Below are 17,575 nucleotides of genomic sequence, written 5' to 3' on the forward strand. Positions count from 1 at the left end.
TTACATTTCTTTTAATGTCTGTCTGGTTTTTTGGTTTTTTTTTGGTTTGTTTTTTTTTTTTTTTTTTTTTTTTTATTACAAACTGTTTTCTGTCTGTTCAAGTTCTTTCCTGCTAACCTGAACAAAGGGGGTGAAGCTTCTTGTAGCATTAGGCCAGCATGAGATCTGGCATCTCTTCTTTTCCTTCCATTTTCTGCCCCGCATACCCCCAAGTTAGGTCACTTTTTTTTATTGTTTGCTGTTACTTTTGAAATCTGTTTGGGGGTTCTTGGTTTTTGTTTTTTTTTTTTTTTGCTTCCACTGTAGCCCACACTGTTCATCATGCTTAAAGCCTATGCTATCGTAGGGGCTGGATGATGATGCGACACTTGCTTTCTACTTAAGTTACTCCTTTATCTGAGCTGTTCTTGCACGTCAGCTGTAGAGATGAAGTGGGCATCCTTTGCAGCACTGTAATCCTTGTTTTAATTGAAGGTTGTTCTGGGCTGTAAAGAATAAATAATTGTTTGTCCCTACCTCCCCACCCCCCCATCCCCCGACTCCAAAACTGTCATTGGGTTAGTTTAAGGTGACACCACTCTGTTGGTTTAAGCAATTTTTGATAAGGAGGATAGCTTCTTACCAATTAGGATTAAGAAAATGGAGTAGAGAATGTGTATTAATGTGTAACTTGTTCATGCTGCCTCTGTCTATTTGGCAAACTTGGGCAGATCAGCAGAGCTCATCCTCTCTCCAGGGGTCTTGTGTTTTGAACCTTTTGGTTAGGGTCAAGCTAAACATGTAAGAACAGAGTAGGCTTAGGTTTCCTTAAAGGACGAAAGAAGTTCCCATCTCCTCCCCCCAAAACTGAGTAAGTAAAGTATCTTCAGAGATGACAACTGAGCAAGAAAAAAAGACATTTATTTGAAACATAGGGAAAGGATATTCTTCAAACCCTCCTGTCCCCTGGACTCTGCAGAGCAGGGCAGGCAGCCAGGCTTGGACCTCGCTTGCTGCATCTGTCAGTCTGCTTCTGGTTGATGGTCAGGGCCGGGGACAAGTGGGCAGGACTCGTATTGGCCAGCAACGCAAGACTGGAGCTTGAAGGGGATGGCTTGCTTGGTATTGTGGGAGTAACGCAGGCAGGCTTCGTAACTCCCTCACAGCCCTCTTCAAGCCACAAAAAAAAGCATATCTCCAAGTCTTTGGCATTTGAGCATCTCTGGGAAGAAAACTGTTTTGGTGTTGGGCTACATTCTACTACTTCCTCTGCCTGGGTTTTTAAAAACAAATGCTAGCAAACCAGCTTAACAGAAAAATCACACGTGCTTTTATTTGATTCCATTTTATTCATGTTCCCAATGCTGTAGATGTTTGGGGATGGATGGTTTGGGTTGTAAACTTGATAAAGTGAGGGACTTGTGCAAGTCATAGTGGACATGCCCAGATCTGTCTGTCTATAGCTGTGTGTGTTCTGTGTGTGCTTCAGTAGCGAATCAATGTGAATCGCATAGTGGATAGCCTACAGAGGTATTTTCCAGTATGAGAATTTAGTGATGTGTTTTTATTTTTCAGTGAAGAGGTGACAAGCTGGCTCTGAGCTTCAGGCTTCTTCCCTGAAGTCTATATACTGCCTCATGTTCACACCTGGTGTTAGTGAATAAAGGAGTGCTACTAATAAACTGATTTTGTTTTATATGTTTTGTCATGTATATAGTCTGCTGTAGCCATAGCTTTTTGGCAGATACTTTATCTGTTGACATGTTTCGGAGTGTTCCTGTTGTGTGGGCTTTCTCCTCAAGTGCAGAGAAGTTATTTCTGCATTAACATTTTGCTTGAATATACTGGTTTTTATGGGGATTAATTGCAGTTGAACTTCTTCCTTTTTTTTTTTCCCCCCCCAGGGGATTGTGGGTAACCTAGCGAGTGGCAAGTCTGCACTTGTACACCGGTATCTGACTGGCACATATGTCCAAGAAGAATCACCTGAAGGTATGTAGATATGCAAATTTCACTAATTAATTTTTTTTCACAAACTACATCTTTATTCATTTTTAATCATGCAGAAATGTATTAGTAAAGAATCCGATTTGCTATTTCAATGTTCATGGAGATTTTTCCTTTAACATTCTCCAGATTGAGATAAGTATATACGATGAGTATAACTGTAGCTTTTTCATAACTACTTAGCATCCTTAAATACTTTGGCATCCAGTATGTGTCCATATGAGAAACTTCTAGTCCTGTATTGAGAAGAGTTGACTGCTCTCAGTAGTGCCGCTGCTTTCAACTTGGCTGTTGGAAATCACAATTACTCTATCTAGTACTGTATTTCTGCAGAATCAGGCCCTTTGTGATGTTGGGAGAATAAAAATAACTTAAGAAGCCTAAACTAAAGATGTAACTTGTTCCTTGTTTAATATATTAAATCTTTGGTTTTGAAGGATTTAAAAAAAAAATGTTCTTATGCCATACAAAATTAATTTATATGTGAAAACATTGTAGTGTTTAACATTAATCCAAGTTTATAGCTTGAAATCAAAAATATCGTAGTACCTTGTAGAGGTGTATCTTACACTAAATACTTTTTTGGTTTTTTTTTATCTATTCTCCTTATGAACTTTTAAATCCAACTCTGAGACACTGAATTTCTGGTTCCTTCTTTTCCTTACTGGCTGTTCCATTCTTTGCAGATATGGATGCAGGTAACTATACATTGTCTTCATGGCAGCTCTTGTTTTGAAGAGACAGACGGCAGTTTCTGTACTATAGCGTTTTCCCCTTGTTTTGTGTATCATTTTGATTTGTTTCCTTTTGATTTCAAGTCTTTAGTACATCTCACTGTTTTTGTCTCTTGCTGTAGTTGTCTTTTCAGCAATAGTTTGTAGCTTCATGCATCTATGATAACATTTGTTTCAAATTAACTCTTACCAAAGGAAGCTATTAAGCATAGTACTTGACATTTTAACAGTCTTGAATTGTAGTTAAAATGGGAGGAGAGGGAAAGGGAGGGATGGACAAGGCCTTTTCTTGTGTTATTGCAGTAACAGTGAGAAGTCTTCCAGTTTATAAGCTTGCCTTAAATGTGTTTGCTGCTTTGTAGCTAGGACTGGTAGGGTGGTAACTGAGCCTTGCAACAAAACTATGTGTAGATCGCATTTATGCCTGCTGCTTCTGGATGCTGGTAGCGAGAAGTGGTTATGTAGCATGTAGATCCACTGAATACAAGAAATCTTCAGCAAAAATGAGTATATCTGCAGATCTCCTTTCTCATTTCACGAACAGAAAATATTTTGAGGTTTTTTTTCTTGCAAGATTCAAGTATATTGATTATTCACAGGGTTAACAGTCCTTTCCTCCTAAACTATGAATATTTTAGATGGTGTTCCTTGAGTGTGTTGCCATCTGTCCTCTTTGTCTTCAAGGATTTTTATTTACAGTGCTTGAGTGACGTTCTGACTGTTTTTCCTGAAAGGATTAGATTACAAAAGCAGTGTCAAATCATTTCTTTGCACATAAGTGTAGCTGACAAGCCTCACTAATGACACCATTCCATTTCATTAACAGTAGAAAAACTGGAATAATTAAGAGCTCTAATTCACCTTGTAAGGGATAGGGTCAAGATCTCTAATCAAGTTAGTATTAAAGGAAATTCAACCCATATAAAATTATCCTTAGTAAACATCTGTAGTAATGATTTGTTAGTGTTTTATTTCTTTCTCATCCAAGCGTAAGTCCATACGCTGCCGTTCTATACAAAACACAGCAGCGGTGCAGATGGTTCTGTTGCACTGCGGTGTTGGACTTTGGATTTTTACGTTCTTCATGGGAACATAGCTTTCGATAAATCAAGGCTAGGTTTACACCTATGTTGGTTTACACATATGTTTACGCCTTTATGGTGGAGACCAGTGCAGATCTTCCTGTTTTCTTTTTCTGAGGCTTTTTAAACGTGTTGGATTGTTAAATTGAATGAAGAAGAATATGTATATCAGGCGTTGTCAGCTGCTTGACTATTTAAGAAAAAACAAAGTTTACTGACTTTGAATGACATACTAACAGCAAAATTTATCAGGCATCATATAATTAGTATCTAATTGGTAACGTGATGGATGCATACTTCATGTGAAAATGGTGATTACGACCAGGGACTGCTATTTCTGCTCTCCTTTGCCTTCTAAATTGCTACAATTACCATGAAACCTGCCCTGAATTAGACAAGTGCCAGATATCCTGTAGGCCTTTAAGGTAGCTTCAGCCTTCCAGTAAGTGAATCTTAAGTATGGAAAGATGGTTTCATGTTTCCTTCAGCTCTTTTCTTTAAGACAAGACATTTCGCTTCCTGCCTGATACCACCTCCCCTCCAAGAGGGGAATAATGTGATTAATCTTAAAGCGTAAAGCTTTCATTGTCTGGCCTAACTTTTATTTCTGTTCAGAATTAATTTTAGTCTCTAGTGTGATTGTAACATGAAAACCTTTGTTTTCTCATAAAGTCTTACTTGTGGAGAAAAGAGGCTTTTAGGCTCTTTCTTTGCATATTTTATGTGCACCTAGCTATACTCCTGTGTGGCACACTTTTAAAGCAGATGTATTTTGATGTAAGAAAAGGAATAATGTATTGCCCTGTAACAAGTGGGGTTTTCAGTAGTCTGGGACTTTCGATTTTTTCCTGTCATGATACAACAAGGAAGTGATGGGAAATAGGGTATTTTTAGTGATTTGTGATCTTCTTAGAACCTTCCAAGTGATCGGAATAAAAACTGCTACTAAACAGAGTGCTGGGGTTTTTTTACATAGCTGAAACAACAAGCAACATGCGTGCAACCTGGTATCTTTTTTTCACCTGTCTAAAACTTAATTGTGCCTGTAGGGACAAAATGAAACATGGTGTACATGGAATTTGAGACCAAGTACTTTGCAGACCAAGGTGAATTGAATTTTGCAGAATAGTGAGTGTCAGGAGTATTCTGTTACTGTTTGGGTTTTTTGTTTCCAAAAAGCCACGGAGGCACGAAACATGACTTAAAGGCACATCTCTGGTATGTCTGTGAATACCCTAATTCATGTCATGATTATTTCAGTTTTTTCTTCCAGTGAGCCTAATAACAACAACAACAACAACAGAAAAAAAGCAGATAAATTATGGTCCAAGGTGTCTCAGCTGGGATGAGAAAAAAGAAGTTTTTTTTTTTTTCTCCCACCCCACTGCCGCAGTAAAGTGAGATGCTAGAACAGACAAGTGATGTGAACACGGGCTGCTAAATCTGTCCAGTATATCTTTTAAGAAAACCAAGAAGGGGAGCTGAGGTCACGTTAACAAAACCCCCTTAAATTTGAAGATGCAGAATAGTTGAAGTGAGAGTTAAGAAGAAAGCAGCTTCCCTGCTAAGGAAATAGAGTTACAGTAGTGGCACCGGTGGCTATACAGTACAACTGGAGGGAGAAAGCCAGTGCAAGAGCTGTAGCAGCTGCTTTGGCTGTATCTTTGGTAACTTTTGAAAAAGTTTTAAGGGTGCCGGTGTCCAGTGTAATGTATGCTTAGGAAACTGGCTTTAAAGTAACTTGAAGTGTTATCTTCTTTCCTGAAATTGGTAATTACCTCTTTTGCTACTAGTTTTTTGAGAACTGATGATTATCTAGTGGCAATCTGCTCTACTTTGCCATTCAAATGAGGGACAAAGGTTTTACATAAGTTAACTAAACATTTGGGTATATTTAAGATTTTTCTTCCCCCCCCCCCCCGCCCCGGTGGAATAAAATGGTTTTTTGCTCTCAAAAGCATAAAGGCAGTCCAGCTCCCTGACTTGGGGGAGCAAATAACTGTTGCAGTCAGTGGAGATTTCACATATCTGTGTGTGGAGGAACTTATGAATATAATAGAAATGAAAATGTAGGATGTGAATCTTTGCAATACTGTCTATTTCCCACCTTCTAGGCTGATAATCCTTAGGTTTTAGCCACTAATAGGTATCTTTTTTTACCTCCGTATTTTTTTTCTATGGTTTTTTTTTATTCCTTATATGATAAAAGGTTATTCAATTGCCTTTGATTTCTTCTTTCCCATTTCCTTTTTGTAATTGTAGCCCGTTTTAGTTCTTTTTCTCATTGGTAGAATGAGTTGAAAGTGATTGCATTGTGTGTTTTATTCCAGTTGGTGTATTGTGACTGTCACCAACGCTGTAGTGTGAGTGGGGTGCAGCCGTTTGTCTAGCACTTAGGTTTGGTGGCGCTGCCTCCACTGCATCCCAGGTGAGCTACAAGCCCAGCAGACTACCACCAACACGGGGACCCTTAGTCTGTCCCTGAAGGGTAAGATGCATCAGATTTCAAGTGCCACTTAATTTCAGTTAGAGGTCTCTTATGTGTTAAGGGCTACAATAAATATGTTCCCCCAGTAAGCACTATAGAGTAAAGCTTTAACGTGCTTTCCAGAAAGCTGTGATTATTTGCTTGCTTTCCAAGCTTGACGTAGAAATAATTTTATGTTATATCAGCCTCCACTGATTAACTTTTTCCGTACCTACAATGACCAGTGTATCACTTGAGTAACAGGCATAGTCCTAAAACTTAATGTTTATTGCTTAAATACTAACAAAGCTTAAATACTAACAAAGTGTCACCTTCAGCCTTCCCTTTAAAAATGAAGGTATATAATAAGATTACTATGAAAGTTGCTAGCCTGTTACGAAAACATGTTGAAAAATCATACTGGGGGATGCATATCCATGTTTTTCAATTTCTATCTAGTAACTGTTTCCATATCATGCTACTTCAGCAGAGTGTAATTATGTGAGGAGAGAGACTAGAAAATTTCAGCTGCTTTTGTTCAGCGTCCCCTCCCAAGATTTTTGTCTGGCTATAGACTCTTACAAAATACATACACAAGAAGTTCAAGCATAATCTATTAACCTAGATAACCTTCCAGTTGGCTTAATTCATGGAAAAGGTCTAATGCTTCAGTTGCTGGGCTCTGAGATGAAACCAAGAACGGAGCTTGTTCTCCTGAAAAAAAAAAAAAAAAAAAAAAAAGAAAAATACGATTCTGCTTTGCTTGCATTATGTTAAATTAAGTGTTCAGACAAGCAAGACAGGAAAGGAATACCATGTTTTGACACTCTTGATACCTGGATGTGCTGGGAGATTTATCAGTGAGATGGGGATCACAGTTTGGTGTTTCAGGTTGACTGGAACATGGGAGCTGCAGCAGAATTGGACAACCTTTTCCTTCTGTAAGATAATGATTCTTGTCCCCTTCTTCCCATGATTCATGTGCAGGCTAAAAATGTAATTCTTCCTTCTGTGAACAATTAGTTTCCTAAGGTTGCACATCTCTTCACAGAAGACATTAGCCATTTTTACCTAGGTAATTTTTTTTCAAATATGTAGGAATCTGGAGGCCGTATTTACTAAACAACCAAATTTTATTTTTCATGAGTAAAAGGAGAGGCTCTGTCCCAGACTAATCTGTGTGTTCTGTTCTTGGTGAGCAAGCTGGCTGAAATGTAAATGAATAGCAGAGAAATTTGTCCTCTGAATATGAACTTAGATGCTTTGCTTTAAAGATAGACTTTGATGCTTTTTCACTCATGGTTTCCTGGAATTCCATAAAATCATCATCATTCATGTAAAAATCTACACATAGCTTATATGGGGAGATTTTAGAAGAATTCCAAGTGCATATGAGTTAAAGCAACATGAACCTTAGAGTCCAGTTCCTTTCAAGGAGCTGGATATTCCATCCCTTACAGTGCTTGGGCCACACAATGTAGGGAAGCTGAGATTTTCCATGTCAAATTCAAATCCTCAGTGCAGTGGTTCACAAGCCTTACACAGCACTTTGTGGGGCAGCAGAAGCTGTCAGAGTACTTTTTTTTTTTTCTCTGTAAAAACACAGACAAACGCTGTGTTGTGTGCGGGAGACAATTATGACTTTAGACGTGTTTCAAAATTATCTCCTTTCAGTTCTTTGTCTTTTATTTTGTTATAATACTATCAGCTGATTATTTTTATTTGGCATTTCATGCTGACATCCAGATATAAGATAACACTTGTCTTTTTTGATCATTTTGAAGTATTGCTGCAGTTGGCTCTCTTGGGCTTTTGGAGCCTTTCAGGCTTAGCATAAAAGAACGTGTTTATGTATTCTGCAATCTCCCCTCTCCAGCCCTTCCCTCTCCTCATTCCCCTGAGACTGCCTGTGTGGGTTAGCGAATTCTTTGAAAACCTCTCTGTTCTAGCTGTCAAGTTGGCTACTGTTTAAAGTGTTGCACAAATAAGGAACTATGTTAATTAAAGGAAGAAGTTAAGTATTTGCTCTTTTCCTGGGGAGAAGGTGCTGAAGAAGCAGTTTCCTAGAAGGGACTTCCCTTTTAGGTTGCGTGCCTTGAGGGTTGACTGATCTTTAAGATGTCTTTAACGCGTTGCACCTTGAGTGCTCAAAGGTTTTGGTGACTAATGTCTGTGGGGTTTGTGCCCTTCTAGTAACAGGCTCCTCTGAAGGTTGCGTCCCAGGTAAAAACTGTAATTTGGATTTATAGCTGCTATTACAACTTTAGGCTCTTAATAGTAATAAAAGTGACTCCTAGGTCTCCAGTGTTCTTTGCATTCTGCTGCTGAGTCAGAAGCCAGTTTGGAGTTTCTATTGCTGGCAGAAGGGCCTGCCTTCCACTTTCTTTTTCAAATATTACTTCTGGTTGTATTTCTAAATCACAGCCCAGTGTTTAGCTCTCGATCTTGAAGCAGAATTTAAACATGTTCTTTAAACATGTTTCTTTTTCAGTTTGTATTTGATTTCTTATTGGTGGGTTTTTTCCTTCCATTTCATCTTACGTTGTTTTGAAGGGTTGTATCAGAAAGTAGGGCATAATAGTTAGCTGATTTTATTCGCAATATGTTTAATTGTCAACAGATTTTTTTTTTTTTTTAATTTGCTGCTATAGGAGGCTGTCACTAGGTTTTCTACATGCTTTAGGAATGACAAGGGCCTTCCACCTTGCAGGATGGCAGGATTAGATCTTGGCTAAGTGATTGACTGCACTCCACCTTCACCACCCTGCTAGGAAGGCAGGTTATTCTGCAGGAGGTGTGGAGCTGCATCTGCTCCATCGACATTATGTGTTGGGGGAAAAAGGGATGGAAGGAGGGTGGATCAGCTTAGCTCCCGACTCTCATGGTCTGGCTTTCCTTCTGAATGAGGCTTTCAAACAGGCAACCTGTTTCCCTCAATGCTGCTGGTTTTAACTTTCCATGTATATTTGTAGGGCTGCCACTTGGCATTAGGTAACATCTATCTGAAAAAAACTTGTAATTTACTTTAATATTGCCATTCTCTTTTCTCCCTCCCACTCCCCCTTGGTTTTGAGTGATACTAATATGAAAGCTGTTCAGCGAAATACAGAATACAGATGGAAAATGGATTTTCCTACCCCTTAAGATACAGTATGCTATTATGTAATGACCCTTCTGTTTTCATATTTGAATTGGGATATTTTGGGAGATAATTAAAAAAAAAAAAAAGATTATGACGGTTGCTTTGTCTGGGTTTCCTTAGCAGATCTCAGTATGATTTTTTGTGTGTTCAGACAGATTATAGTATAATCACAGCTAGCTGAGTGCAATTTTAACTTCAGGGTTACTATTTGTAATGTAATACTGTAATGAAAGGACAGATACTAGAAGCCAGCTATAAACTAAGTATAAGAAGCGAAGGGATATTTAAAAAAAAAAAAAGAGAAAAAAGCGCCTGAAATCTATGCTTCTGTGCTTATAGGAGGTAAGTTTTTGGCTTATTTTCGTTATGCAGTTTAGAGTATGGTAGCAGGAATGTTAAGACCTTTGAAATTATGTTGGAAGCTTGTAAATTTGAACTTACATACAGAAATTTTGAGCAGATATTGGCAGGAGATGATTTATATGTTAGATTGAAAGGTAGAAGCTGTGTGAATATTTGACTGAATTAGTGTCTGAAAGATGAAATATGTGATAAACCAATTTTTAAGGAACTGCAGTAAAGAAGAGCTATGGTATTTTAAGTCATAGGGCTAACTTTGTAAGGAACTTTGTTTGGAAAGTGCTGTTTTGGGGTATAAACTTGAAAAGACTGGTGATGAAAACAGGTAGGAGTGTAGTGAAGTAGTATCACATCCTGCCCAAAGAAGTTTGGTTTTCCTTTGTCTCCAGCTGGCTTGATAAAAATAAGCTTTTAAAATTAGACTTGTAGGTTATATATAATTACTGGGTGTGATGTGTGTAAGCAAATGTCTGCACCTGCTGTCCATAAAATAAACAAAAAGGTAAAAAAACAAATAATAAAAAAAGCTATCGTATATGCCTGATTTCCTATCTTATTGGTAGAAATTGAACCATTAGTTTAATTGTAGGCCCTTGTCACCCTACACTCTGGGGTCAGACAGGTTCTTTGAGGGGTCCTTGGCAGGAAGATGAGGACACTGTATGTGGCTGTTTGCCTTATAAAATGGCATTAGTTATGCTAACCAGGGGTCAGGAGCAGGGGGTGTTGGTCACACCCCTATAAATGTACAGATACCCTTTTTTCTTTTCCATTTTAATACTTGATAAGGCATAGCTTTCAAAATACTTGAGCATGTTCATCTGAAGAGTTTTAGTGGCTGATTAAGCTCGAATGCCTGACATTCATAGTTGTGCCCTGATGAAATTTAAATAAAGCTCTGCTAAGTGACGAGATTATGATGCTGGAAAGAATGCTAAATACAAGGAACAAAAAGCAGCAGTGCAGGAATCTTAAAATATTTTCAGATTATAATCACAGGATTCAGTGTCCAGAGAAAGTCCTGCAGGCCATGCAATGGTAAGTGTGGCTGCAAGAGGCTCCTGGCACTCAGGAGGTTGGGGTGAATACAAGGGATCTGGGTGTCTGTCAGAGGAGGAGGTTCCTCGGAGGTTCCTACTGGTTGTTTTTCCTCCCCTTTAAACTGTCAGAACTATTTTTTCATGTGAATGAACTACGAAAAAGGGCGTATTCACAACATGCAATGTATTCAGCTTTTAATTGCTCAGTGCCAAAATTTTTGTATATTTATGTGCAGTAGATGTCAGATGAAAATGTGTTACTTCATCATGTTGGATTGATGGGTGTCTAATATCTTGTTTGTGGGGTAATTTCGAAGATGTGAGCACTTGCATGCAGGGCACTGGTGCTTTATCACTTTGCAGACAATGTTTCAGAGTTTTGCAAATTCAAGCTAGAACCTTTAACAGGATTACAGTCACAAACCTATTTATTGTATTTAAAAGTCATATGTAGGTTGGTGATGTGCATTTTTTAGGAGGAAAGACAACTATAGATTCTTTCCAGGCAAGTGTGAAGTGACCAGTGTAATTCTGGTGTACTTGCTAAAAATCAGCATGCTGCTTTAAATATGAATACTTTTGTCCGTAATGCTAAATGTTAAGGTCTATATGGTACTATGGTACTATTTCTGCTGTGTTATCTGCTTCAGTGTTACTTAACCATATATTTTAAGCCGTCTTTGAGGGAGAGGTGCTACCTCTGGCTTCTGCAGAACAGGGAAATCAAGTACTAGTCCCTAAACCGGACAAATTTAGTAGATTCTCTAGTTTGTCAAACAGCTAATCAGATACCGATTTTGTCATAAACTGGTTACGCTGAGGTACAGGGATGTTCCAGCCAGGAGAGTGAAATCATGCAATATTTTAAATGCTCTAAGGGCAAACTGGTTTAAAATGCACATTGGCAATGTGTACTTTCCAGAATCCCATTCTGCTTATCAGCTTTGCTGTTGGACTATAGATCCCAAGGTTTATACCTAGAATTTTGGTGACTCTTGAGTAGAGCTTTGTATGTCTACTTCCACTTGATACTTTTGCCTATTTAACTGGGTTCATAATAAAGTAAGAATTGAAAAAATGGTAAGGTCTTTCCCTTGCCCTAAAATGGTATCAGCAGATTATTTCTTAGTAAGAACCCTCACCTCTTGTCTCTTCCTAGTCTGTTCTCTTAAATAACCACAATTCATATGCTTATTTTTCTTACTGTGTATTTTCTAGGCAGATTTTTTTTTTTTTTTTTTTTTTTTGCAAGTGCTTATAAGCTCTTTTCATTTGGTCCTTATCTTCCGTGTAATGCACTGCCCAGGGTGATACAGGGAGTTCTGGCTGAGGCTTTGTAAGCTTCTGGTGACATGAAGGCTAGGAGAAGCTATCTGCTTGTCTGTACTCCACAGGAATTCACAGCTGCTCGTCTGCAGTGCCCATGGTTTGCCATCCTACCCCATCTTTCTGCAGCTGCCTGGTCCTCCTTAGGTGGAGGACTCTCCATTTGTCGTTATGATGCTGTTTTGGTTTTTTTCCACGCAATTTTTCTAACTTGTTACGGTCATGGTGAAGTACAGTCCAATTTTCTAATATAATTGCAGTCCCTCCTGCTTCATTATCTAGAAATTAAATAGCCTGTTACTTCCATCTTCTAGGTTATTAATAAAATACTTGCATGAGACTTGGACTCCTGCAGAAACTTGCATTGGTATTATACTTTTTTTAAGATGAGTCATTTGATGAGTACCAAGCATGCCTTACCTCTACGTCTGCACTCACATTACAGTAATTTTATTAAGACTGGGCTTCTCTACTTGGCTTACAAGCAGTATGCCACTGACTGTCAGAAGCTTTATAGTGAGAATATAACATGCACTGCTCCTTTCCAAGTCCTGTCTCCGTGTAGTGGAGGAAACTTAATTGCTCAGAGGCTGGCTCTTTTTTTACTGATTTATCTTGGTGTTTAATCTATCATTTTCTTCACCTTCTGTCTGAAATATAACATTGGATGGGAATCTCAGCCTGTTTACTGAACTTCTGGCTTCTCCTTTTCCTTTTGCCAAGGTCTTCTAACAGAGAGAGAATCTGCCATGGAAGTATTCCCTCCCTGCACCCAAACATCTAATAACTGCATTTGTGTGTAATGTGTCGTTGGCTCAAATAAATGCTCTTTCCAGACTGGTCTGTGAAGCACCGCAAATTTTTTTCATTGTTTTTTTAGATGCTGGCATCTGTTTAAAGTTAATGGAAGCAACTGCTGTGTATTTCATTCTAGTTGGCTGGTGTTGAGCCAAGAGAGGGTTGCAGCAGGATGTCACTCTGTTCCTTATTTGCTTAATTTGCAGTCCCAGTCAGGCAGTTCAGGACTGCACTACTCTATGTGTTAAAATTTCTGCCACTTGGAAATGAGACCTTAGACCTTTGCAAAAATGTCATTCAACATAACTGCCTCTATTTGTCCTCAATATGAAGCCCCTGCCTCTCCATTTTCTATCTAACCTTATTAAATGGCATTAATTATGGTCTCATTCTATGAAACTTGAGTAGCTAATACTTTTTTTTTTTTAAATGTAAGCTATGTTTTCCTGAACACTTAAAAACATAAAATTCAGTTGAATTCCGTACAAATCACCACCAGGTTGTGTGGACCCATCAGATCTGGCCTTCTGGAGAAGCACTGCAAATATGTCAATGAATGTATATCAAAATTAAGTTGTTAAATGTCATTGCAGCTGCTGCTAAAATTCCAGAAGTAAACCTTCTTTTCATGGAATTACAAGATCATATATTAGTGCTTCCTTGCCATTTTTTATGTAATGATAAGATTATCTATATGATGTAGTAATATTGCATCATACATGGTGCCTGTGGGTGTACCTTGCTTTAATTGGGTATGGATTGATACTTCAAGGAGAACTCAATAATGTTCTAGCCCATGATTTGATCCATGTATTTCCTAAAAAATAGCATAAACCTACCTGTTGAGAGAAGCAGATGGGTTTGGAAAAGCACAGTCTAGATTGCTTTGTTGGTTTGGGGATTTTTTACCTGGGTACTTTGTTGTTGGGAAGCTGGTACAGTTATGTGCTTACGGCTATAGTCTCGTGCCGGAGCAATGGTTCCCCAATCTTTGCACTTCTGTGGTTATATGCTCAACCCAGCTCAACCACATTTGGTTTCGAAGTATTGTCTAGCACAATATTTGCATTAAGGAAATACCCAAAAGCTAACCTTACATGTGGCTGAATGATAGTTTGTGATAGTTTCTCTGCTGCTAATACCAATATGAATTGACATCAAGCACTGAGCACAACTTGATTTGGTGAAAATTTAGTATTAATGCTTCTTGTGTAATAATATGCTTTCTTAGGAAATGCTGAAAAAAATATTTTTGAAGTACTTTATTTAAATATTTAAATAAAAAATCTTGGGTAACAAACTGCAACACTGGCATTGGTTTACCGGGCTGTTGCAGTCATCATTTTTTAGTGCTTCTGCTTAGTTGCAGAACATCTTGCAAGCATTTCTTTTTTTCTGAGCTTAACCAACAATTTTTATACATTTGGTCCTGAAATGATGTGTGCATGAACGGAAGGAATAAATGACTTTTTAACGTGTTACCCTGAAGAGAAGCCAGATTCTTGGCACTGTCTTTCCTATCTTGGGGGGGGGAGGGGAAGAGAGGGAGAGAGAATCTGTGTTCATGAGACAACTGACCACTCTTGTCAAAACACACATGTCACTGGGAATATAAAATACAGGCTTTTACGGCTGCTTCAGTCTTACCTTCTGTCTCTTCTTTCCTGCCTGCCCTGCCCCCATAGTTGTGGTCGACATTCAGCTGCTGCATGGGTTTGTCATGTGGCCAGCCCCCCAAATTTATCTTTCTCATATGGCCAAATAACTTCATCCCCGTGGCAATTTGCTTGAATAAAGAGTCTGGCGAATGCAGTTGAGCCTGGGGATACAGTATGAAAATCAGCGGTTGCTTCAGTGAGCAATTATGCAGTGAAACAGCTATCAGCTAGAGGAAGAGGTGGCCAGGCTTTCATAGCCGGATGAAAACCTTCATCTGTGGAATTCCCTATGTAATATAAAGCTTTTGCAATATAGAGCACCTTTGACTACAAATGGGTGCGGTATTTAAAATTAGTATCAATTTTTACTGAAGGGCAGTTTCTTACTGTTGCTGATTCAAAGCACTAACCTTTGTAGAATGACGTGCATAGAAATGAGATTAGGAAGCTTTTGTCGATTCCCTCAGCCTGGTATTCTGACTTGTGCTGGGTCTTTAGCTGTGGTTGTAAATAATAGCTGATGCACAGAATTTATTTAGCTTTATATTGATCAAAGCTGTATTTTTATCTGGAGCATTTTATAGTAGGAATCTGGCCTAATGCATGTAAGAGACCAGGTAGTGTTATGGGTTGCATCAGAAGCACCGCTCTGTATCTTCTGGTGGGTATTGTGTGTGGTTTGTATGCAGGAGTAATATTTGCCTTCTTAAGTGAAATTTTGTACACGTCTGAAAATAAGTCTGTGTGAACTGATAATGATCTTGCCCTGGAAAACTGGGAATAATGCAGTGATTTATAAATACAGAGTTTTAGAGAAAATAAATAAACCACATACTAAAATCCTCCCAAATGAAAGCTTCCACACAGTTTCAGTGATTTGTTTTTATAAAATTGCTGTGACATTTCATGAAAACAGTTTCCAGCTCCATCTGTCTGGCTGTAAAGAGTTATTTAAGTATTCACTGGCATGTCTTTTATATGGCTTTAGAGATGGTATCGGGACTGCAAGTAAATGTAGTTCAGCTGTTGACTGCACTCCTTGCACTCAGCCATCTTTGTGCTTTGACATGCCTGTTAGGACATAGCAGGAGCGATCACTCTGTCCTTCAGAGCTGTGGTCCAGCCTGCCAGTCTTTCTCTTTCAATGACCTCCGTTGGCAGGTACATATGGGAGTTGAGAAATTCCCTCATTAAAAGCTGCATGTGTCATAATACTGATGGGAGTGGAACAAAGCTAGCCACCTCCCTTGGGACTAGTGCTGTGGTTTTTGAGCTCATTCTTTAAATTAAGAAGGTCATTTCTTTGTTTTCAGTGTCATCAGCTTAGGCGGTATCTTGTGGCTCCATTATATATACAGATATTTAGAAAAATACAGTGGTGTTTTGTAGGCATGGGAGACTTCTTGACTTCTTTGACATGTTGTGGTAGTTCAATATTCAAACTGGCTGATCTCTCTGATTCCTCATTCCCAATGGCCCTGTGGTGGTTTACAAACTTCAAAGATGTATTTTTAAAAAAATAACTAGTGCAGTGCTGCCCAAGCCGAACCATCCCAAAATCACTGCCCTTGCCCTGCTTTTACATGCCTGACCTGGAGACGGGTCACGTCAGGGCTCATCAAGTCAAAGGCAGAGTCAGTCTATTGTTTGCCTTAATCATATGACCACAGATATCTGGAGGACAACCACATAGCCTTGGTTTCATATGCTGGCAGAAGTCTGTATATTCTTCACTGTTCATGCTTTTGTTTGTGTAAATTCTTGATATCGAGGTGGGTTTTCTCAGTCTCTGTCCTGTGTAATACCTAATTTTATGATTTGCTCATGATAAAGGCTCTTTAGTGGTGTAGAAACATAAGTTAATAGGGATTCATCCTGCTTTGATCTCAAATTTGCATAAAATAATTCTTATTTGGGGATGAGCACGAGTCTGCTGTTACATTTCTGGATCTTCAGATTTGATTTGAAATGCTTAGTACAGGTTGGAAATGCAGGGCATTCTTTTAAACGTTTTGGTTTTGGGGGGGTTTATTAGATTTAAACTATTTAACATTAAATACCTAATCCCAAACAAAAATAAATGAATACATGAGGATGTGCAAGAAACTAGTGCATATTCTAGATAATGAGCACACTCAGCTTTTAAGGGTAAAGAAGCCGCTTGAATAGATTTGAATTGACTGTATGCTGGTTGACTGCAGCACTGGTCTTCCAGTATGACAGACCATGGTGAAGTGGTACAGCATGTCAAGATTTGAATTTAATACTGGAAATCAAAATACATTATCGTTGTACTGAGCTGCACAGACAGTGTTTTGGGGGAAGGCAAGGAGCAGGTATACAAGCTGGTCATTTAGTGTGGATTCATATAGGAAGGGAGCTGTTGGGTAACTACACTGTTTGTTAAATGTGGTACACTTTTCAAACCTGCTCCCACAAACAAAATCATAAGTGACCATGAAGTGGCTCTCAAGAATAAATCTTGTAGTGCTCACATTTGTGATCTGTGTATATGTTTTAATACTCCATCCATGGTTTGTTTTTTTTTTACATTTTTTTTTTCCCCCAGTTCTCTACTTAAGCTTTTTATTTCACCTTGTCTGTACTTTCATTATGCCTCTGAGGGCTGTTTGAGGATACAGTGAGACTTGAAAGGTGTCCTATTGACAAGAGGGAATAATGAGTTGGCTCTTAAATGTGTTCAGTTCATGGTATTTTATAATTAGCTGTGTGAACTTTCAGTGTTTAAAAAAAGGAAATAGGAAATGGCAATTACGCAGAACTTTCACTCTTCAATCACATATGTACTGCATTTCCATTGTTACTTACAGCTTTAAAGAGCCTCTCTGGAGGGCTGCATATTAAGTAATTAATCTTATTTAACACTTCATTATGAAGCATATACAATTAATTGACAACGTATAGAAATAATGATCTGGTTAATAGAAATTCAGTTCCTGAGAGCTGAGACTAGTTTCCTTT

At 38.5% G+C, this 17,575-nt stretch overlaps 1 protein-coding gene across 19 annotated transcripts in view; it reads left to right on the forward strand.

The window, feature by feature from the left end:
- The window catches only part of AGAP1 (ArfGAP with GTPase domain, ankyrin repeat and PH domain 1), a 397,188-nt gene that overhangs the window by 132,550 nt on the left and 247,063 nt on the right, over nt 1-17,575 (forward strand). For 10 of the 19 annotated variants that reach the window (XM_030016795.2, XM_030016797.2, XM_030016799.2 and 7 more), the window contains exons 3-4: nt 1,884-1,971; nt 2,673-2,684. In XM_030016795.2, the coding sequence (XP_029872655.1) occupies nt 1,884-1,971; nt 2,673-2,684 (100 nt within the window). The remainder of the gene's footprint in view (nt 1-1,883; nt 1,972-2,672; nt 2,685-17,575) is intronic. The other 9 variants (XM_030016796.2, XM_030016798.2, XM_030016800.2 and 6 more) reach the window with 1 other exon arrangement.

Source organism: Aquila chrysaetos, chromosome 6 (assembly GCF_900496995.4).
Source record: "Aquila chrysaetos chrysaetos chromosome 6, bAquChr1.4, whole genome shotgun sequence".
Taxonomy (NCBI): Eukaryota; Metazoa; Chordata; class Aves; order Accipitriformes; family Accipitridae; genus Aquila; species Aquila chrysaetos.